The sequence below is a fragment of the Eptatretus burgeri genome, chromosome 16 (genome assembly GCF_056783735.1).
Source record: "Eptatretus burgeri isolate ZD-2024b chromosome 16, Ebu_testis_v1, whole genome shotgun sequence".
NCBI classification, from domain to species: domain Eukaryota; kingdom Metazoa; phylum Chordata; class Myxini; order Myxiniformes; family Myxinidae; genus Eptatretus; species Eptatretus burgeri.
This window is the reverse complement of record NC_140976.1, coordinates 60,392,098-60,415,737: the sequence shown is the minus strand read 5'-3', so window position 1 is coordinate 60,415,737 and position 23,640 is coordinate 60,392,098. Positions and strand designations below refer to the sequence as shown.

General features: G+C 45.8%; 1 protein-coding gene across 1 annotated transcript in view; it reads right to left on the bottom strand.

The window, feature by feature from the left end:
• PISD (phosphatidylserine decarboxylase) overlaps window positions 1-23,640 on the bottom strand; it is a 77,013-nt gene that overhangs the window by 37,953 nt on the left and 15,420 nt on the right. The window contains exon 2 of the mRNA XM_085858892.1: window positions 8,098-8,242. Coding sequence (XP_085715018.1) covers window positions 8,098-8,147 — 50 coding nt within the window. The 5' untranslated portion in view covers window positions 8,148-8,242. The remainder of the gene's footprint in view (window positions 1-8,097; window positions 8,243-23,640) is intronic.

Below are 23,640 nucleotides of genomic sequence, written 5' to 3'. Positions count from 1 at the left end.
ACAAAAATCACAAACTGGTCAAACACAATTTTGCTTTTGTATCCATACTGCCCACTTTTCGTGTTCTCCCTTACCCCTCATTGTTATCTGCATCCCTCATTTTTTTTTCATCTCCGTCGACTTTGTTCCTTCGCCCTGCTGTTGGTGTTTTCTCTTTCTCCTGCTGTTCCCGTTGTGATGTTGTGTCCCGATTTGTTTTGTGCAATGACTCTTCTACGAGCCGAGACCATGTTAAAAATAAATTAATAAAAATGCCCAGACAATTTTCAGGGATGTATCCTCTACATGCAGGTCCAACAGTAGCTGCAGAACAGATACAAGTGAGAGAATCAAAAGAGTGCAAGCCAGGATGATGCATTCAAAGCCGCAATCCAAACGAAGCAATTGTTCATTCAGTTCAGCACGAGGAGAGTTCATATGCTCGTTTGACCATGAAGCAAGAAGGCGGCGGAATTGAAAACTGCTGCAACGCACCACAATATGCATTCAACAGAAATGTAGGAATTTATCACCTTTCCACGACAGAACACTGTACGAAGAAAAGAAAAAAACCCAAAAAATGAAAAAGAAGACTGCAGTGCAGCCTTGTGGGCACAGTGGGAAAATGATGGAGGAGGTGGGCGCCATTTAAACTGTCACCGTGCCAGCTGGCTGAGTGTTGGTTTGGCAGTGACTAGCCATGGCATTTCAGCAAAGGCCTTCTGTGACTCCGTGGGTTTGACCCAACCAGTAAACTCCCAAAGTTACATTTCTGTAAGTGGTCCATCTTCCCTCTGGGACATAGTAATGACTAACTTTCCATCTCATCTCTCCTGTTCCTCTTCTGACCACTTTCTTGTCAAAATCCATACATCTCTGCCGATTGCAAAAGAGTAACCTCGGCCACGCAGAGTATGGCTGTTCACACATAGCAACTGGCAGGGATTACAAATCTGCCCTTTCACAAAAGGATTGGGCCACCATCTCTATAAGCACCTGATAATCGATTCTCCTTGGGAATACTTTCAAAATGGTCTACTTTCTCTGATGCACAGGTTTATCCCAACCCATCTCTAGCCATCCTATCCACCCCCCAGGCACTGGTACAATGAATCCTGTGGAGAGGAAGTTGCGGTCAAGCAGTTCGCTTTCTCAGCAAGGAAAGCTAACCCGACTGAAGTTAACTTTAATTCATTCCCGAAGGCTTGCAACTGGAGTGTGTGTCTATCCTGTGGCATGCCATACAACATCAACTTGCAAATTTCAAGGCTGAACTCTCCAACCAGTATCCTTCCTCCAAGTTATGGTGGCACCTTACGTCCGTCTCTTGTGGACAATTGCCTTCGACCTCCTCCCCACCCCCCTTCTCCAACTGAAATGGCATTACTGTCGACTCTGCCAAAGAATAATGCTGAAACACTGTTTGCCCACAAATATCTCATATACTCAAACCATCCTGCTCAATACCAATCTTCTCCCCTCGTAACCTCTGTCTACTGGATATTGAATGTTTCTCACCTGAGAAGTTAGACAACATTATATCTGGCCTTGAAGATCTATGCTTTGGTGATGGACCCCACATGAAATCAGTGCCCATGTTCTCAAACACTGCTTTGCCATTCTTTCTTCCCCTTTGCCCAATTCATTCTGTCCACTTTTAGCCACCGCCCATTGGCCTGGAAATCAGCGAGCATCATTCCTGTTCACAAGAATCTTTACTATAATTCACGGACCGGGGTTTGTTACTTGCGAAATTCGAAGATTTTTCAAGTATATTGTTCAGTCAATTTTGTTATTCTGTCTGTCTGTCTGTCTGCAACCAACTATTTTTGAGGTCAAAAGGTCAACTCAAAGTCAAACTTCTAAAATCATCAATTTCAATATGAAAAATCATCAACTTTTCTCCAGGTAAATGTGTATCGTGTAGCGCCACCTCAAGGTGGGGGGGGGGGTATTACAAGTCTCCACCATTTACAGTTCAGTATTCCTGTCCCATTTTTCCAGTGCAGAGGTGGTTTGAATTATAAGCAGTAGGTATGTTTTTGCTTTATGCACGTAACCCAGGTTATTTGTTTTTTGCCTATACAGAGCGGTAAGTTGCCTATACACTGCCCAAATAAAGGTATGCATCAGAAGAATATGTTGCGTGCTTGGGACAAGATTGCCCGTCGGGCAGGTCCTCTGCTCGTGGTGCAATAACATCCCATGAACTACAGACCAGTGAGCTTACATCGAATAACAAGCAAAGTATGGATTCCATCATTGCTGCTCACATCAGGTCTTTCCCATTTTCAAACAACCTGATCTCTGACCATTATTTTGGATTCTTCCCAATCACTCAATTCTGGGCAGGGTGCTGCTCCTCTCTCAGCGATGGTTGGAGGTTCTTAGTCTCAGCCAAGAAGTCAAGACCATATGCTTGGAAATATCTCGGGTATTTGACAGTCTGGGAACAAGATCTCTGCCTGTGGCATTCAAAACCACCTTCGTTCCTGTATTGTCAACTTACACCAATCCTGCAGTCAACATGCTGCTAATGAAGGGAACCCTCTCCTGGATTTTCCCAGTGAAGGCTGGACTTCTCAAATGCATCATCTTGGGCTTACTCTTGTTTCTCATCAACAAACCACCTCTCCGATGCTCTGAAAAAAAAAAAACCCTTTTGCAGATGGCCACATTACGTCATACAGAACCTCCATCTCACTGCGAGGCAAATTGTAGCTGAGTCTCACTCTGCTGACCTGGAATTGATTGGATGCTGGTCCGATAAATGGAAAATGTCCTTCAATCCTGGAAATCTCACCGTCTCACCCTGTCACTCTGGAATGATAGTCAAACCACGTATTTCCACGGTCAGCCACTGGAAGAAATTCCATCACTTGAACTTTTCAGCCCCAACATCAAGCATCACCTCTCCTGGGAAAACTACTTGCACAAAGCAAAGCTGGCCGCCAAAGCCAGCCACAGACTGGGCATCCGATGTCAATCCTTGAAATCTTTCCTTCGTAAATGAGATACTAACAATCTCCAAGGCCTTTGTCCGTAGCTCAATGGAGTACTGCTCCTTACTATGGTGGCCCAGCATTATATCTGTCTATGCTTGATTTTGTAGAATCTAAAGTTCTCAACATAATTTGAATCTTCCATGATGAGACCAAAGCACAAGGTCTGTTGCTTTCGCATTGCTGGTCTCCGTTACTGCTCCCTTTACCCTCTTATCCTCAGAACCTAATGATGCATCTGGTCTTCCAGTAATCCCCTCTTTGGTGAAATTTGCCCAATCCAGGCTGACAGCACACCTCAACAACTTTGTTCTTTGCTTCTCCAATCTATATAACTGCCTTCAAGAGGCCATTCTTTCCCACTCTTCCAGGGCTTCAAGTAGGCAGTGCACAGCCACCTCATAATCTCCAATACTGATCTATGACCTTCAATACCTACCACCACCCCCCCCCCCATCAATCCCTAACCCAACCCTCTGACTTTCGGGTTTCGGTCTGTCATTCCCTCCTTTTCTCATTTCCCCATACATTCATTCTCGTGTTGTTGGGTTATTGAACACAATCAATTTCAACTTGTTCCATTGATGGTGTGATCATTGGATATCCGTATTTGATTGTGCCCCTTCAATACACACGCACGAGTGTTTGTTTGTTCCTTCCTTATACGTTTTATTTTAACATGCGTAAGGTCAACTTCAAGATAAAAACTTTCAATCCTTACTCAGAGTGATGTTAATAGGTAAAATAATGGCACCTTCACCGATCGATCATCATTTCATTTCATCATTTCATGTGTGTGTGTGAGCACACACACACAGTAGTCACATTATCCTGTATGACCTCAAATAAGGAAATGAGGCCATTTGGCCCATCATTGCCTTGGTGCACTCCCAGGTTCATTTCTTTGTTTTTTTTGCTAGCTTTAAACATCAATCTTCTTGATGTTTCACTGAAGTCTAAATAACCTGATGTGAGTGTGTGTGTGTGTGTGTGTGTGTGTGTGTGTGTGTGTGTGTGTGTGTGTGTGTGTGTGTGTGTGTGTGTGTGTGTGTGTGTGTGTGTGTGTGTGTGTGTGTGTGTGTGTGTGTGTGTGTGCGTGTGCGTGTGCGTGTGCGTGAGATGGCGCATCAGTTAGTGGTGCATCAACAACCAGTATAAAACTGCAAGGGCGTTAAAGTTATGAAGGGGATGGAACAACGATGTGTTGCCCTGACGAGCCCCCCCAAAAATGGCGAAACGAGTCGGCAGCTTTGCTTTTAATCTGCTTCGTGACAAGCATTTGATCTTGGCATCTTTGCACTGCAAGATGGCCTTCTGGGACTGCAGTCATACGTCATCGTGATGGTATTGTCACGGCGTTCGTCCAGGTTGGAGAACTTTATCATCCTCATATACATATCAGATCGTAGTGTGCTATGGAGGGATGGCATGGACAACGAAAAAATAAAATGTTGGTCCCACCTGCTATATCGAAAACTAAAGTTGGAGTATCTTCTCCAAAAAGTCGTTTCGACTACATATGAGCCCACCTGGTCTGTTCAGCCGATTGTCTCGGCAGGGATCACTTTTCAGTTTTCAAGACCATGGCAAAAGGAAAAAAAAAAAAACGAGATCAGTCAAAACCGGAAAATCTTCTTCTCGTTAACAACAAGAGCAATAATCATTTTCAGATGGTGTATTCCCGAGCTGCCTCTCTCAATGGCAATGACTCTGGTACCATCAGACAGAGTTTTACTTGGTGTAGCATCCTCTGCTATCATAATTTTAATCGCTTGAAAGGATGACACGAGAAATTACGCAAAACTGCATCCCTTTGGAAAAGTATTGCTAGGGATCAGTGGGGTGGGCGAGACTACGACTGTCAATCAGCCTGACAAGTGTGGTTAACGGTGGAATATTATTAGGAAGCCGGTGACAGCAACAACCCACATTTATTTCTATAAAGTATGTACTATTTAGAATGTGAGTCTATAAAATATGTACCGTACCATTGCAATGTGAGCATGTCTATAAAGTATGTACTGCAACATTTGTAAATCAGTAGTAGAACATCTACAAATATTTCTCTTAAAAAAAAAAAAGTATTGTCTCTTCTAGTGACAACCATTAGTCAAAGAAAGATGAAGGGATGGGTTCACACGATCATTTTTTGTGACCATCCCCTAACCTTGTTCGCATACTTTTTGGAGCAACATCCCTACATCCTTTTACATTAAAAAAAAGTTTTTAATAACCTGTTTCTTTACTTTTTTAGAAACATATATATAAATATTCTACGACTGATTTACAAATGTTGAAGTACAAACTTTATAGATGTGCACATACTCTATGATCTAACATTATAAATAATATGGACTTCATAGAAATATGTGTGGGCTGTTGCTGTCACCAACTTCGTTATAATATTCCACCGTTAACCACATCCATTTCGGTCTGATTGGCCTTTGGGCGAATGCGTCGAGCAGCCCCGCCCCTATCAGGCTGATTGACAGTCGGAGTCCAGCCCACACATCTGATCCATTCCCATTCCTTTACAAAGGAATGCAGTTTTGTGGAATTTTCGTGGAATCCTTTCAAGCTATTAAAACTACAATACCAAAAGATGCTGTACTAAGTGTAAACTGTCGGATGGTATCAGAGTCATTGCCATTGAGGGAGGCAGCTCGCAGATGGTGGATTGTGGACAGTGATGGTCATCAGGAATAAGATTTGCTGGTTTTGACCAATCTCAGTATTTTGTTTTTACCTTTTCCATGGTTTGGAGTACTGAAAAGTGATCCCTGCCGAGACAATCAGCTGAACAGACCAGGTGAGCTTCTCATACGTAGCCTAAGTGGCTTTTTAGAGAAAATACTCCAACTTTAGTTTTTTATCTAGCAGGTGAGACCGACATTTTGTTTTTGCACCATCCCTACGTACGGTGCGAGCACACACATTATTTATATATATATATATATATATATATATATATATATATATATATATATATATATATATATATATATATATTATATGTTCCTCCCATATGTTTCCAAAAACCTGTGGCAATTTCTCTGAAGTTTGCTGTGCAGGATTATTTTCACAAGCAGGACGTCAATGTCACAATCAAACCCTCCAATTCATAGTAAAATTGATATAAAAAATGAAATAATGGCGGTTCAAGGTCACATGACAAACGCCTGCCCCTCGTCTAACATTCGCTCGGGCGATGGCGTCACTCTCTGGTTGGGAGAGGGCAGAGCTTGGCTTGTGCCTCCGCACTTCCACGTTCAAAGATCGATTCTCTGTCGGGAATCGAAACAATTGCATTTAAATATTATTTAAATTATTCACTCGTATTAATTGATATACAAAAGGTTCCACAGTCTCCAATAGACAATATTTAGTCTAACGAGTGGGTGTACAATCTTGTACCACCTCAAACAAGGAAATTACACAAGGCCATTTGGCACATTCTTGCAGTGTTGCACTCCCGAGTTAAGTTCTCCAACATATGTTAAACTTCTATGTGTGTGCGCGCGTCTCCCCCCGTGTGCGCGCGCGTCTCCCCCCGTGTGCGCGCGCGTCTCCCCCCGTGTGCGCGCGCGTCTCCCCCCGTGTGCGCGCGCGTCTCCCCCCGTGTGCGCGCGCGTCTCCCCCCGTGTGCGCGCGCGTCTCCCCCCGTGTGCGCGCGCGTCTCCCCGTGTGCGCGCGCGTCTCCCCCGTGTGCGCGCGCGTCTCCCCCGTGTGCGCGCGCGTCTCCCCCGTGTGCGCGCGCGTCTCCCCCGTGTGCGCGCGTCTCCCCCGTGTGCGCGCGCGTCTCCCCCGTGTGCGCGCGCGTCTCCCCCGTGTGCGCGCGCGTCTCCCCCGTGTGCGCGCGCGTCTCCCCCCGTGTGCGCGCGCCTCCCCCCGTGTGCGCGCGTCTCCCCCCGTGTGCGCGCGCGCGTCACCCCCCGTGTGCGCGCGCGCGTCTCCCCCCGTGTGCGCGCGCGTCTCCCCCCGTGTGCGCGCGCGTCTCCCCCCGTGTGCGCGCGTCTGTGTGTGTTTCCCTCTACCAAGATGTTGATCCGTTTCCCTCCATTCCACTGTGTTCAGGTATTGACGACAATCTTCTTGATGGTTTCCAAAGTCGAAGTAGCCAGATATTGATCGGTTGTCCACATGATGAAACAGGATGGCGTAAAGGTCGCGCAGTGGCATCGGCCGTCTCGTGGAGGTTCGATTCCCGATTTGACGACAAACTGTTGGATCAGCGTTCCATGGGCACGGAGTCGTCCCTTCGACGGACGTTAAGCCAGACGTCCCATCTGCTGGCATTAGAACGTCATACAATCCCATCGTGTCGATCGTGAAGAGGAGGCGAGTTATCGCCGGCATCCTGAACAAAACACAAATTCCTGCCAAAAATCACCTTCACAAGACCCCACAAGGAGGTGGGAGTAAAGGTTAGCTAAAAGGTAGTGATGTTAAATTAAATATTATTTTTAACTTTGGTAAATATTGTGCGTCCTCGTGCTCCAGATCAAGGTATACTTGTCGCCTCGGATCAAGGTATACCTGTCTCCTCGGATCAAGGTATACCTGTCGCCTCGGATCAAGGTATACCTGTCGCCTCGGATCAAGGTATACCTGTCGCCTCGGATCAAGGTATACCTGTCGCCTCGGATCAAGGTATACCTGTCGCCTCGGATCAAGGTATACCTGTCTCCTCGGATCAAGGTATACCTGTCTCCTCGGATCAAGGTATACCTGTCTCCTCGGATCAAAGTATACCTGTCGCCTCAGATAAAAGTATACCTGTCGCTACAGACAAAAAAAACATACTTGTGCAAGAAGGAAAAGGGGCGGGGCCAAGATTAAATGTGTGAGTCGAATGTTTAATGAGTGAGAGTGGTGACCGTCAGTCAGGCACTTCACTTTCCCGCCATTCACATTTTACCCTTCATTAAAAAATATATAAATATATACAGTACAGTATGGAGATAAACCCCCCCAACATCGCGCAGACAACCGCCGTTCACAACACCCGGCTTCGCCGAAACCACGAACGAACAACCTGCAGACAAAGTCTGGAAGACACCAGAATCGCAAGAAATCAATGAAGGAATCCACAAACCGAGTAAACGAAATACCATACGTGAGTGTGAATGACTGGTACCTCGCCCAACGCCGGGAACAATCCGCCATGGCGTCCCGCGTGAGTGACTGAAACAACCACCGGAAGAGGCGGAGCTTCCCGGGATTCCTCTTCTTCCTCCACTTCTTCCTCTTCTCTTCCTCCTCTTCCGGTGAAGAAACAAAAACCGACAATCAATGAAATACAATCCGTTCATTCATTTCATTTAATTTTTTTTTCTTTTTCTTCAAATTCTATGCTTGGGTCAAAATTAGTCACAAAATCAAGGGGTTTTAACTGTCGAGACTTTAATACTTGTAACTAATGAGGAAAAAAACACGGCTTGAAGAACACCTGGTCACGGCTCCTCAGGTAGAAGCAGGTAGTCGTTGGTCTGGTGTCTCAGTTTTGTTAATTTAGGACAGGTTTATGTTTGTGATGCACCTTGGACCTGGGGACGTCGTGGAATCCTTTTGCAAACCACGTCATGCTGGCTTATTTATGGCTAATCTGACTTTTGCCCTATTTTTGCAAAAAAAACCCTTAATTAGGTGGCAACCTGCCTTATGTGGCCACAATACTCGGTATTAAGGAATACGAGTGCGTGGCCATACGTGAAAAAAACCTCAATTAGGTGGCAACCTGCCTTATGTGGCCACAATACTCGGCATTAAGGAATACTAGTGCGTGGCCATACGTGAAAAAACCCTCAATTAGGTGGCAACCTGCCTTATGTGGCCACAATACTCGGCATTAAGGAATACTAGTGCGTGGCCATACGTGAAAAAAACCCCTTAATTAGGTGGCAACCTGCCTTATGTGGCCACAATACTCAGTATTAAGGAATACTAGTGCGTGGCCATACGTGAAAAAACCCCTTAATTAGGTGGCAACCTGCCTTATGTGGCCACAATACTCGGTATTAAGGAATACTAGTGCGTGGCCATACGTGAAAAAAACCCTTAATTAGGTGGCAACCTGCCTTATGTGGCCACAATACTCGGTATTAAGGAATACTAGTGCATGGCCATACGTGCAAAAAAAAACCTCAATGAGGTGGCAACCTGCCTTATGTGGCCACAATACTCGGTATTAAGGAATACTAGTGCGTGGCCATACGTGAAAAAAAACCCTCAATTAGGTGGCAACCTGCCTTATGTGGCCACAATACTCGGCATTAAGGAATACTAGTGCGTGGCCATACGTGAAAAAAACCCTTAATTAGGTGGCAACCTGCCTTATGTGGCCACAATACTCGGCATTAAGGAATACTAGTGCGTGGCCATACGTGAAAAAAACCCTTAATTAGGTGGCAACCTGCCTTATGTGGCCACAATACTCGGTATTAAGGAATACTAGTGCGTGGCCATACGTGAAAAAAAACCCTAAATTAGGTGGCAACCTGCCTTATGTAGCCACAATACTCGGTATTAAGGAATATTAGTGCGTGGCCATACGTGAAAAAAACCCCTTAATTCGGTGGCAACCTGCCTTATGTGGCCACAATACTCGGTATTAAGGAATACTAGTGCGTGGCCATACGTGCAAAAAACCCCTTAATTAGGTGGCAACCTGCCTTATGTGGCCACAATACTCGGTATTAAGGAATACTAGTGCGTGGCCATACGTGCAAAAAACCCCTTAATTAGGTGGCAACCTGCCTTATGTGGCCACAATACTCGGTATTAAGGAATACTAGTGCGTGGCCATACGTGCAAAAAAAACCCTCAATTAGGTGGCAACCTGCCTTATGTGGCCACAATACTCGGCATTAAGGAATACTAGTGCGTGGCCATACGTGCAAAAAAAACTCTCAATTAGGTGGCAACCTGCCTTATGTGGCCACAATACTCGGTATTAAGGAATACTAGTGCGTGGCCATACGTGCAAAAAAAACCCTTAATTAGGTGGCAACCTGCCTTATGTGGCCACAATACTCGTCATTAAGGAATACTAGTGCATGGCCATACGTGCAAAAAAAAACCTCAATTAGGTGGCAACCTGCCTTATGTGGCCACAATACTCGGCATTAAGGAATACTAGTGCATGGCCATACGTGCAAAAAAAACCTCAATTAGGTGGCAACCTGCCTTATGTGGCCACAATACTCGGCATTAAGGAATACTAGTGCGTGGCCGTACGTGCAAAAAACCCCTTAATTAGGTGGCAACCTGCCTTATGTGGCCACAATACTCGGTATTAAGGAATACTAGTGCGTGGCCATACGTGCAAAAAACCCCTTAATTAGGTGGCAACCTGCCTTATGTGGCCACAATACTCGGTATTAAGGAATACTAGTGCGTGGCCATACGTGCAAAAAACCCCTTAATTAGGTGGCAACCTGCCTTATGTGGCCACAATACTCGGCATTAAGGAATACTAGTGCGTGGCCGTACGTGAAAAAAAACCCTTAATTAGGTGGCAACCTGCCTTATGTGGCCACAATACTCGGTATTAAGGAATACTAGTGTGTAGCCATACATGCAAAAAAACCCTCAATTAGGTGGCAACCTGCCTTATGTGGCCACAATACTCGGCATTAAGGAATACTAGGGCGTGGCCGTACGTGAAAAAAACCCCTTAATTAGGTGGCAAACTGCCTTATGTGGCCACAATACTCGGTATTAAGGAATACTAGTGTGTGGCCATACGTGCAAAAAACCCCCTAATTAGGTGGCAACCTGCCTTATGTGGCCACAATACTCGGTATTAAGGAATACTAGTGCGTGGCCATACGTGCAAAAAACCCCTTAATTAGGTGGCAACCTGCCTTATGTGGCCACAATACTCGGCATTAAGGAATACTAGTGCGTGGCCATACGTGCAAAAAAACCCTTAATTAGGTGGCAACCTGCCTTATGTGGCCACAATACTCGGTATTAAGGAATACTACTGCGTGGCCATACGTGCAAAAAAAACCCTCAATGAGGTGGCAACCTGCCTTATGTGGCCACAATACTCGGCATTAAGGAATACTAGTGCGTGGCCATACGTGCAAAAAAAACCCTAAATTAGGTGGCAACCTGCCTTATGTGGCCACAATACTCGGCATTAAGGAATACTAGTGCATGGCCGTACGTGAAAAAACCCTTAATTAGGTGGCAACCTGCCTTATGTGGCCACAATACTCGGCATTAAGGAATACTAGTGCGTGGCCATACGTGCAAAAAAAACCATTAATTAGTTGGCAACCTGCCTTATGTGGCCACAATACTCGGAATTAAGGAATACTTGTGCGTGGCCATACGTGCAAAAAAACCCTCAATTAGGTGGCAACCTGCCTTATGTGGCCACAATAATCGGCATTAAGGAATACTAGTGCGTGGCCATACGTGCAAAAAAACCCTTAATTAGGTGGCAACCTGCCTTATGTGGCCACAATACTCGGCATTAAGGAATACTAGTGCATGGCCATACGTGCAAAAAAAAACCTCAATAGGTGGCAACCTGCCTTATGTGGCCACAATACTCGGCATTAAGGAATACTAGTGCGTGGCCGTACGTGCAAAAAACCCCTTAATTAGGTGGCAACCTGCCTTATGTGGCCACAATACTCGGTATTAAGGAATACTAGTGTGCAGCCATACGTGCAAAAAAACCCTCAATTAGGTGGCAACCTGCCTTATGTGGCCACAATACTCGGCATTAAGGAATACTAGTGCGTGGCCGTACGTGGAAAAAAAAACCCTGAATTAGGTGGCAACCTGCCTTATGTGGCCACAATACTCGGTATTAAGGAATACTAGTGTGTAGCCATACGTGCAAAAAAACCCTCAATTAGGTGGCAACCTGCCTTATGTGGCCACAATACTCGGCATTAAGGAATACTAGTGCGTGGCCATACGTGCAAAAAAACCCCTTAATTAGGTGGCAACCTGCCTTATGTGGCCACAATACTCAGCATTAAGGAATACTAGTGCGTGGCCATACGTGCAAAAAACCCTCAATTAGGTGGCAACCTGCCTTATGTGGCCACAATACTCGGCATTAAGGAATACTAGTGCGTGGCCATACGTGCAAAAAAAACCCTCAATTTGGTGGCAACCTGCCTTATGTGGCCACAATACTCGGTATTAAGGAATACTAGTGCGTGGCCATACGTGCAAAAAAAACCCCTTAATTAGGTGGCAACCTGCCTTATGTGGCCACAATACTCGGCATTAAGGAATACGAGTGCGTGGCCATACGTGCAAAAAAAACCCTCAATTAGGTGGCAACCTGCCTTATGTGGCAACGATACTCGGCATTAAGGAATACTAGTGCGTGGCCATACGTGCAAAAAAACCCCTTAATTAGGTGGCAACCTGCCTTATGTGGCCACAATACTCGGCATTAAGGAATACTAGTGCGTGGCCAAACGTGAAAAAAACCCCTTAATTAGGTGGCAACCTGCCTTATGTGGCCACAATACTCGGCATTAAGGAATACTGGGTATGTGGCCGTACGTGAAAAAAAACCCTTAATTAGGTGGCAACCTGCCTTATGTGGCCACAATACTCGGCATTGAGGAATACTAGTGCGTGGCCATACGTGCAAAAAACCCCTTAATAAGGTGGCAACCTGCCTTATGTGGGCACAATACTCGGTATTAAGGACTACTAGTGCGTGGCCATACGTGCAAAAAAAACCCTTAATTAGGTTGCAACCTGCCTTATGTGGCCACAATAGTCGGCATTAAGGACTACTAGTGCGTGGCCGTACGTGAAAAAAACCCCTTAATTAGGTGGCAACCTGCCTTATGTGGCCACAATACTCGGCATTAAGGAATACTAGTGCGTGGCCGTACGTGAAAAAAAACCCTTAATTAGGTGGCAACCTGCCTTATGTGGCCACAATACTCGGCATTAAGGAATACTAGTGTGTAGCCATACGTGCAAAAAAACCCTCAATTAGGTGGCAACCTGCCTTATGTGGCCACAATACTCGGCATTAAGGAATACTAGTGCGTGGCCATACGTGCAAAAAAAACCCCTTAATTAGGTGGCAACCTGCCTTATGTGGCCACAATACTCGGCATTAAGGAATACTAGTGCGTGGCCATACGTGCAAAAAAAACCCTCAATTAGGTGGCAACCTGCCTTATGTGGCCACGATACTCGGCATTAAGGAATACTAGTGCGTGGCCATACGTGCAAAAAAACCCCTTAATTAGGTGGCAACCTGCCTTATGTGGCCACAATACTCGGTATTAAGGAATACTAGTGCGTGGCCATACGTGCAAAAAACCCCTTAATTAGGTGGCAACCTGCCTTATGTGGCCACAATACTCGGTATTAAGGAATACTAGTGTGTGGCCATACGTGCAAAAAACCCTTAATTAGGTGGCAACCTGCCTTATGTGGCCACAATACTAGGCATTAAGGAATACTAGTGCGTGGCCGTACGTGAAAAAAACCCCTTAATTCGGTGGCAACCTGCCTTATGTGGCCACAATACTCGGCATTAAGGAATACTAGTGCGTGGCCATACGTGCAAAAAACCCCTTAATTAGGTGGCAACCTGCCTTATGTGGCCACAATACTCGGTATTAAGGAATACCAGTGCGTGGCCATACGTGCAAAAAACCCCTTAATTAGGTGGCAACCTGCCTTATGTGGCCACAATACTCGGTATTAAGGAATACTAGTGCGTGGCCATACGTGCAAAAAAAACCCTCAATTAGGTGGCAACCTGCCTTATGTGGCCACAATACTCGGCATTAAGGAATACTAGTGCGTGGCCAAACGTGAAAAAAACCCCTTAATTAGGTGGCAACCTGCCTTATGTGGCCACAATACTCGGCATTAAGGAATACTGGGTATGTGGCCGTACGTGAAAAAAAACCCTTAATTAGGTGGCAACCTGCCTTATGTGGCCACAATACTCGGCATTGAGGAATACTAGTGCGTGGCCATACGTGCAAAAAACCCCTTAATAAGGTGGCAACCTGCCTTATGTGGGCACAATACTCGGTATTAAGGACTACAAGTGCGTGGCCATACGTGCAAAAAAAACCCTTAATTAGGTTGCAACCTGCCTTATGTGGCCACAATATTCGGCATTAAGGACTACTAGTGCGTGGCCGTACGTGAAAAAAACCCCTTAATTAGGTGGCAACCTGCCTTATGTGGCCACAATACTCGGCATTAAGGAATACTAGTGCGTGGCCGTACGTGAAAAAAAACCCTTAATTAGGTGGCAACCTGCCTTATGTGGCCACAATACTCGGCATTAAGGAATACTAGTGTGTAGCCATACGTGCAAAAAAACCCTCAATTAGGTGGCAACCTGCCTTATGTGGCCACAATACTCGGCATTAAGGAATACTAGTGCGTGGCCATACGTGCAAAAAAAACCCCTTAATTAGGTGGCAACCTGCCTTATGTGGCCACAATACTCGGCATTAAGGAATACTAGTGCGTGGCCATACGTGCAAAAAACCCTCAATTAGGTGGCAACCTGCCTTATGTGGCCACAATACTCGGCATTAAGGAATACTAGTGCGTGGCCATACGTGCAAAAAAAACCCTCAATTAGGTGGAAACCTGCCTTATGTGGCCACAATACTCGGTATTAAGGAATACTAGTGTGTAGCCATACGTGCAAAAAAACCCCTTAATTAGGTGGCAACCTGCCTTATGTGGCCACAATACTCGGCATTAAGGAATACTAGTGCGTGGCCGTACGTGAAAAAAACCCCTTAATTCGGTGGCAACCTGCCTTATGTGGCCACAATACTCAGCATTAAGGAATACTAGTGCGTGGCCATACGTGCAAAAAACCCTCAATTAGGTGGCAACCTGCCTTATGTGGCCACAATACTCGGCATTAAGGAATACTAGTGCGTGGCCATACGTGCAAAAAAAACCCTCAATTTGGTGGCAACCTGCCTTATGTGGCCACAATACTCGGTATTAAGGAATACTAGTGCGTGGCCATACGTGCAAAAAAAACCCCTTAATTAGGTGGCAACCTGCCTTATGTGGCCACAATACTCGGCATTAAGGAATACTAGTGCTTGGCCATACGTGCAAAAAAACCCTCAATTAGGTGGCAACCTGCTTTATGTGGCCACAATACTCGGAATTAAGGAATACGAGTGCGTGGCCATACGTGCAAAAAAAACCCTCAATTAGGTGGCAACCTGCCTTATGTGGCCACAATACTCGGCATTAAGGAATACTAGTGCGTGGCCAAACGTGAAAAAAACCCCTTAATTAGGTGGCAACCTGCCTTATGTGGCCACAATACTCGGCATTAAGGAATACTGGGTATGTGGCCGTACGTGAAAAAAAACCCTTAATTAGGTGGCAACCTGCCTTATGTGGCCACAATACTCGGCATTGAGGAATACTAGTGCGTGGCCATACGTGCAAAAAACCCCTTAATAAGGTGGCAACCTGCCTTATGTGGGCACAATACTCGGTATTAAGGACTACTAGTGCGTGGCCATACGTGCAAAAAAAACCCTTAATTAGGTTGCAACCTGCCTTATGTGGCCACAATACTCGGCATTAAGGAATACTAGTGCGTGGCCATACGTGCAAAAAAAACCCCTTAATTAGGTGGCAACCTGCCTTATGTGGCCACAATACTCGGCATTAAGGAATACTAGTGCGTGGCCATACGTGCAAAAAACCCCTTAATTAGGTGGCAACCTGCCTTATGTGGCCACAATACTCGGCATTAAGGAATACTAGTGCGTGGCCATACGTGCAAAAAACCCCTTAATTAGGTGGCAACCTGCCTTATGTGGCCACAATACTCGGCATTAAGGAATACTAGTGCGTGGCCATACGTGCAAAAAAAACCCCTTAATTAGGTGGCAACCTGCCTTATGTGGCCACAATACTCGGCATTAAGGAATACTAGTGCGTGGCCATACGTGCAAAAAACCCTCAATTAGGTGGCAACCTGCCTTATGTGGCCACAATACTCGGCATTAAGGAATACTAGTGCGTGGCCATACGTGCAAAAAAACCCCTTAATTAGGTGGCAACCTGCCTTATGTGGCCACAATACTCGGCATTAAGGAATACTAGTGCGTGGCCATACGTGCAAAAAAACCCCTCAATTAGGTGGCAACCTGCCTTATGTGGCCACAATACTCGGCATTAAGGAATACTAGTGCGTGGCCATACGTGCAAAAAAACCCCTTAATTAGGTGGCAACCTGCCTTATGTGGCCACAATACTCGGCATTAAGGAATACTAGTGCGTGGCCATACGTGCAAAAAAAACCCTTAATTAGGTGGCAACCTGCCTTATGTGGCCACAATACTCGGCATTAAGGAATACTAGTGCGTGGCCAAACGTGAAAAAACCCCTTAATTAGGTGGCAACCTGCCTTATGTGGCCACAATACTCGGCATTAAGGAATACTAGTGCGTGGCCATACGTGCAAAAAACCCTTAATTAGGTGGCAACCTGCGTTATGTGGCCACAATACTCGGCATTAAGGAATACTAGTGCTTGGCCATACGTGCAAAAAAACCCTTAATTAGGTGGCAACCTGCCTTATGTGGCCACAATACTCGGCATTAAGGACTACTAGTGCGTGGCCATACGTGCAAAAAAACCCCTTTATTAGGTGGCAACCTGCCTTATGTGGCCACAATACTCGGCATTAAGGAATACTAGTGCGTGGCCGTACGTGCAAAAAACCCCTTAATTAGGTGGCAAACTGCCTTATGTGGCCACAATACTCGGCATTAAGGAATACTAGTGCGTGGCCATACGTGCAAAAAAAACCCTTAATTAGGTGGCAACCTGCCTTATGTGGCCACAATACTCGGCATTAAGGAATACTAGTGCGTGGCCATACGTGCAAAAAAAACCCCTTAATTAGGTGGCAACCTGCCTTATGTGGCCACAATACTCGGCATTAAGGAATACTAGTGCGTGGCCATACGTGCAAAAAACCCTCAATTAGGTGGCAACCTGCCTTATGTGGCCACAATACTCGGCATTAAGGAATACTAGTGCGTGGCCATACGTGCAAAAAAAACCCCTCAATTAGGTGGAAACCTGCCTTATGTGGCCACAATACTCGGTATTAAGGAATACTAGTGCGTGGCCATACGTGCAAAAAAACCCTTAATTAGGTGGCAACCTGCCTTATGTGGCCACAATACTCGGCATTAAGGAATACTAGTGCGTGGCCGTACGTGAAAAAAAACCCTTAATTAGGTGGCAACCTGCCTTATGTGGCCACAATACTCGGCATTAAGGAATACTAGTGCGTGGCCATACGTGCAAAAAAACCCTTAATTAGGTGGCAACCTGCCTTATGTGGCCACAATACTCGGCATTAAGGAATACTAGTGCGTGGCCATACGTGCAAAAAAACCCCTTAATTAGGTGGCAACCTGCCTTATGTGGCCACAATACTCGGCATTAAGGAATACTAGTGCGTGGCCATACGTGCAAAAAACCCTCAATTAGGTGGCAACCTGCCTTATGTGGCCACAATACTCGGCATTACGGAATACTAGTGCGTGGCCATACGTGCAAAAAAAACCCTCAATTAGGTGGCAACCTGCCTTATGTGGCCACGATACTCGGCATTAAGGAATACTAGTGCGTGGCCATACGTGCAAAAAAACCCCTTAATTAGGTGGCAACCTGCCTTATGTGGCCACAATACTCGGTATTAAGGAATACTAGTGCGTGGCCATACGTGCAAAAAACCCCTTAATTAGGTGGCAACCTGCCTTATGTGGCCACAATACTCGGTATTAAGGAATACTAGTGTGTGGCCATACGTGCAAAAAACCCTTAATTAGGTGGCAACCTGCCTTATGTGGCCACAATACTCGGCATTAAGGACTACTAGTGCGTGGCCCTACGTGCAAAAAAACCCCTTAATTAGGTGGCAACCTGCCTTATGTGGCCACAATACTCGGCATTAAGGAATACTGGTGCGTGGCCATACGTGCAAAAAACCCCTTAATTCGGTGGCAACCTGCCTTATGTGGCCACAATACTCGGCATTAAGGAATACTAGTGCGTGGCCGTACGTGAAAAAACCCCTTAATTAGGTGGCAACCTGCCTTATGTGGCCACAATACTCGGCATTAAGGACTACTAGTGCGTGGCCCTACGTGCAAAAAAACCCCTTAATTCGGTGGCAACCTGCCTTATGTGGCCACAATACTCAGCATTAAGGAATACTAGTGCGTGGCCGTACGTGCAAAAAACCCCTTAATTAGGTGGCAAACTGCCTTATGTGGCCACAATACTCGGCATTAAGGTATACTAGTGCGTGGCCATACGTGCAAAAAACCCTCAATTAGGTGGCAACCTGCCTTATGTGGCCACAATACTCGGCATTAAGGAATACTAGTGCGTGGCCGTACGTGAAAAAAAACCCTTAATTAGGTGGCAACCTGCCTTATGTGGCCACAATACTCGGCATTAAGGAATACTAATGTGTAGCCATACGTGCAAAAAACCCTTAATTAGGTGGCAACCTGCCTTATGTGGCCACAATACTCGGCATTAAGGAATACTAGTGCTTGGCCATACGTGCAAAAAAACCTTAATTAGGTGGCAAACTGCCTTATGTGGCCACAATACTCGGCATTAAGGTATACTAGTGCGTGGCCGTACGTGAAAAAAAACCCTTAATTAGGTGGCAACCTGCCTTATGTGGCCACAATACTCGGCATTAAGGAATACTAGTGCTTGGCCATACGTGCAAAAAAACCCTCAATTAGGTGGCAACCTGCTTTATGTGGCCACAATACTCGGAATTAAGGAATACTAGTGCGTGGCCATACGTGCAAAAAAACCCCTTAATTAGGTGGCAACCTGCCTTATGTGGCCACAATACTCGGCATTAAGGAATACTAGTGCGTGGCCGTACGTGAAAAAAAAACCCCTTAATTAGGTGGCAACCTGCCTTATGTGGCCACAATACTCGGCATTAAGGACTACTAGTGCATGGCCGTACGTGCAAAAAACCCCTTAATTCGGTGGCAACCTGCCTTATGTGGCCACAATACTCGGCATTAAGGAATACTAGTGCGTGGCCGTACGTGCAAAAAACCCCTTAATTAGGTGGCAAACTGCCTTATGTGGCCACAATACTCGGCATTAAGGTATACTAGTGCGTGGCCGTACGTGAAAAAAAACCCTTAATTAGGTGGCAACCTGCCTTATGTGGCCACAATACTCGGCATTAAGGAATACTAATGTGTAGCCATACGTGCAAAAAAACCCTTAATTAGGTGGCAACCTGCCTTATGTGGCCACAATACTCGGCATTAAGGAATACTAGTGCTTGGCCATACGTGCAAAAAAAACCCCTCAATTAGGTGGAAACCTGCCTTATGTGGCCACAATACTCGGAATTAAGGAATACTAGTGCGTGGCCATACGTGCAAAAAAACCCCTCAATTAGGTGGCAACCTGCCTTATGTGGCCACGATACTCGGCATTAAGGAATACTAATGTGTAGCCATACGTGCAAAAAACCCTTAATTAGGTGGCAACCTGCCTTATGTGGCCACAATACTCGGCATTAAGGAATACTAGTGCGTGGCCATACGTGAAAAAACCCTCAATTAGGTGGCAACCTGCCTTATGTGGCCACAATACTCGGCATTAAGGAATACTAGTGCGTGGCCATACGTGCAAAAAAAACCCTCAATTAGGTGGCAACCTGCCTTATGTGGCCACGATACTCGGCATTAAGGAATACTAGTGCGTGGCCATACGTGCAAAAAAACCCCTTAATTAGGTGGCAACCTGCCTTATGTGGCCACAATACTCGGTATTAAGGAATACTAGTGCGTGGCCATACGTGCAAAAAAAACCCTTAATTAGGTGGCAACCTGCCTTATGTGGCCACAATACTCGGCATTAAGGAATACTAGTGCGTGGCCATACGTGCAAAAAACCCCTTAATTAGGTGGCAACCTGCCTTATGTGGCCACAATACTCGGCATTAAGGAATACTAGTGCGTGGCCATACGTGCAAAAAACCCCTTAATTAGGTGGCAACCTGCCTTATGTGGCCACAATACTCGGCATTAAGGAATACTAGTGCATGGCCGTACGTGAAAAAACCCTTAATTAGGTGGCAACCTGCCTTATGTGGCCACAATACTCGGCATTAAGGAATACTAGTGCGTGGCCATACGTGCAAAAAAACCCCTTAATTAGGTGGCAACCTGCCTTATGTGGCCACAATACTCGGCATTAAGGAATACTAGTGCGTGGCCGTACGTGAAAAAAACCCTTAATTAGGTGGCAACCTGCCTTATGTGGCCACAATACTCGGCATTAAGGAATACTAATGTGTAGCCATACGTGCAAAAAAACCCTTAATTAGGTGGCAACCTGCCTTATGTGGCCACAATACTCGGCATTAAGGAATACTAGTGCGTGGCCATACGGGAAAAAAAACCCTTAATTCGGTGGCAACCTGCCTTATGTGGCCACAATACTCGGCATTAAGGAATACTAGTGCGTGGCCGTACGTGCAAAAAACCCCTTAATTAGGTGGCAAACTGCCTTATGTGGCCACAATACTCGGCATTAAGGTATACTAGTGCGTGGCCGTACGTGAAAAAAAACCCTTAATTAGGTGGCAACCTGCCTTATGTGGCCACAATACTCGGCATTAAGGAATACTAATGTGTAGCCATACGTGCAAAAAAACCCTTAATTAGGTGGCAACCTGCCTTATGTGGCCACAATACTCGGCATTAAGGAATACTAGTGCTTGGCCATACGTGCAAAAAAAACCCCTCAATTAGGTGGAAACCTGCCTTATGTGGCCACAATACTCGGAATTAAGGAATACTAGTGCGTGGCCATACGTGCAAAAAAAACCCTCAATTAGGTGGCAACCTGCCTTATGTGGCCACGATACTCGGCATTAAGGAATACTAGTGCGTGGCCATACGTGCAAAAAAACCCCTTAATTAGGTGGCAACCTGCCTTATGTGGCCACAATACTCGGTATTAAGGAATACTAGTGTGTGGCCATACGTGCAAAAAACCCTTAATTAGGTGGCAACCTGCCTTATGTGGCCACAATACTAGGCATTAAGGAATACTAGTGCGTGGCCATACGTGCAAAAAAACCCCTTAATTAGGTGGCAACCTGCCTTATGTGGCCACAATACTCGGTATTAAGGAATACTAGTGCGTGGCCATACATGCAAAAAACCCCTTAATTAGGTGGCAACCTGCCTTATGTGGCCACAATACTCGGCATTAAGGAATACTAGTGCGTGGCCGTACGTGAAAAAAAACCCTTAATTAGGTGGCAACCTGCCTTATGTGGCCACAATACTCGGCATTAAGGAATACTAGTGCGTGGCCGTACGTGCAAAAAAAACCCTTAATTAGGTGGCAACCTGCCTTATGTGGCCACAATACTCGGCATTAAGGACTACTAGTGCATGGCCGTACGTGCAAAAAACCCCTTAATTCGGTGGCAACCTGCCTTATGTGGCCACAATACTCGGCATTAAGGAATACTAGTGCATGGCCGTACGTGCAAAAAAACCCCTTAATTAGGTGGCAACCTGCCTTATGTGGCCACAATACTCGGCATTAAGGAATACTAGTGCGTGGCCATACGTGCAAAAAAACCCCTTAATTCGGTGGCAACCTGCCTTATGTGGCCACAATACTCGGCATTAAGGAATACTAGTGCGTGGCCGTACGTGAAAAAAAAACCCTTAATTAGGTGGCAACCTGCCTTATGTGGCCACAATACTCGGCATTAAGGAATACTAGTGTGTGGCCGTACGTGAAAAAAAACCCTTAATTAGGTGGCAACCTGCCTAATATGGCCACAATACTCGGCATTAAAGAATACTAGTGCGTGGCCATACGTGCAAAAAACCCCTTAATTAGGTGGCAACCTGCCTTATGTGGGCACAATACTCGGTAGTAAGGACTACTAGTGCGTGGCCATATGTGCAAAAAAAACCCTTAATTAGGTTGCAACCTGCCTTATGTGGCCACAATATTCGGCATTAAGGACTACTAGTGCGTGGCCGTACGTGAAAAAACCCCTTAATTAGGTGGCAACCTGCCTTATGTGGCCACAATACTCGGCATTAAGGACTACTAGTGCATGGCCGTACGTGCAAAAAACCCCTTAATTCGGTGGCAACCTGCCTTATGTGGCCACAATACTCGGCATTAAGGAATACTAGTGCGTGGCCGTACGTGAAAAAAAAAACCCTTAATTCGGTGGCAACCTGCCTTATGTGGCCACAATACTCGGCATTAAGGAATACTAGTGCGTGGCCGTACGTGCAAAAAACCCCTTAATTAGGTGGCAAACTGCCTTATGTGGCCACAATACTCGGCATTAAGGTATACTAGTGCGTGGCCGTACGTGAAAAAAAACCCTTAATTAGGTGGCAACCTGCCTTATGTGGCCACAATACTCGGCATTAAGGAATACTAGTGCATGGCCGTACGTGCAAAAAAACCCCTTAATTAGGTGGCAACCTGCCTTATGTGGCCACAATACTCGGCATTAAGGAATACTAGTGCATGGCCATACGTGCAAAAAAAACCCTTAATTCGGTGGCAACCTGCCTTATGTGGCCACAATACTCGGCATTAAGGAATACTAGTGCGTGGCCATACGTGCAAAAAAAACCCTTTATTAGGTGGCAACCTGCCTTATGTGGCCACAATGCTCGGCATTAAGGAATACTAGTGCGTGGCCGTACGTGCAAAAAAAACCCTCAATTAGGTGGCAAACTGCCTTATGTGGCCACAATACTCGACATTAAGGAATACTAGTGCGTGGCCGTACGTGCAAAAAAACCCCTTAATTAGGTGGCAACCTGCCTTATGTGGCCACAATACTCGGCATTAAGGAATACTAGTGCGTGGCCGTACGTGCAAAAAAAACCCCTCAATTAGGTGGCAAACTGCCTTATGTGGCCACAATACTCGGCATTAAGGTATACTAGTGCGTGGCCGTACGTGCAAAAAAACCCCTTAATTAGGTGGCAACCTGCCTTATGTGGCCACAATACTCGGCATTAAGGAATACTAGTGCATGGCCGTACGTGCAAAAAAACCCCTTAATTAGGTGGCAACCTGCCTTATGTGGCCACAATACTCGGCATTAACGAATACTCGTGCGTGGCCGTACGTGAAAAAACCCCTTAATTAGGTGGCAACCTGCCTTATGTGGCCACAATACTAGGCATTAAGGAATACTAGTGCGTGGCCATACGTGCAAAAAAACCCCTTAATTAGGTGGCAACCTGCCTTATGTGGCCACAATACTCGGCATTAAGGAATACTAGTGCGTGGCCATACGTGCAAAAAACCCCTTAATTAGGTGGCAACCTGCCTTATGTGGGCACAATACTCGGTAGTAAGGACTACTAGTGCGTGGCCATATGTGCAAAAAAAACCCTTAATTAGGTTGCAACCTGCCTTATGTGGCCACAATATTCGGCATTAAGGACTACTAGTGCGTGGCCGTACGTGAAAAAAACCCCTTAATTAGGTGGCAACCTGCCTTATGTGGCCACAATACTCGGCATTAAGGACTACTAGTGCATGGCCGTACGTGCAAAAAACCCCTTAATTC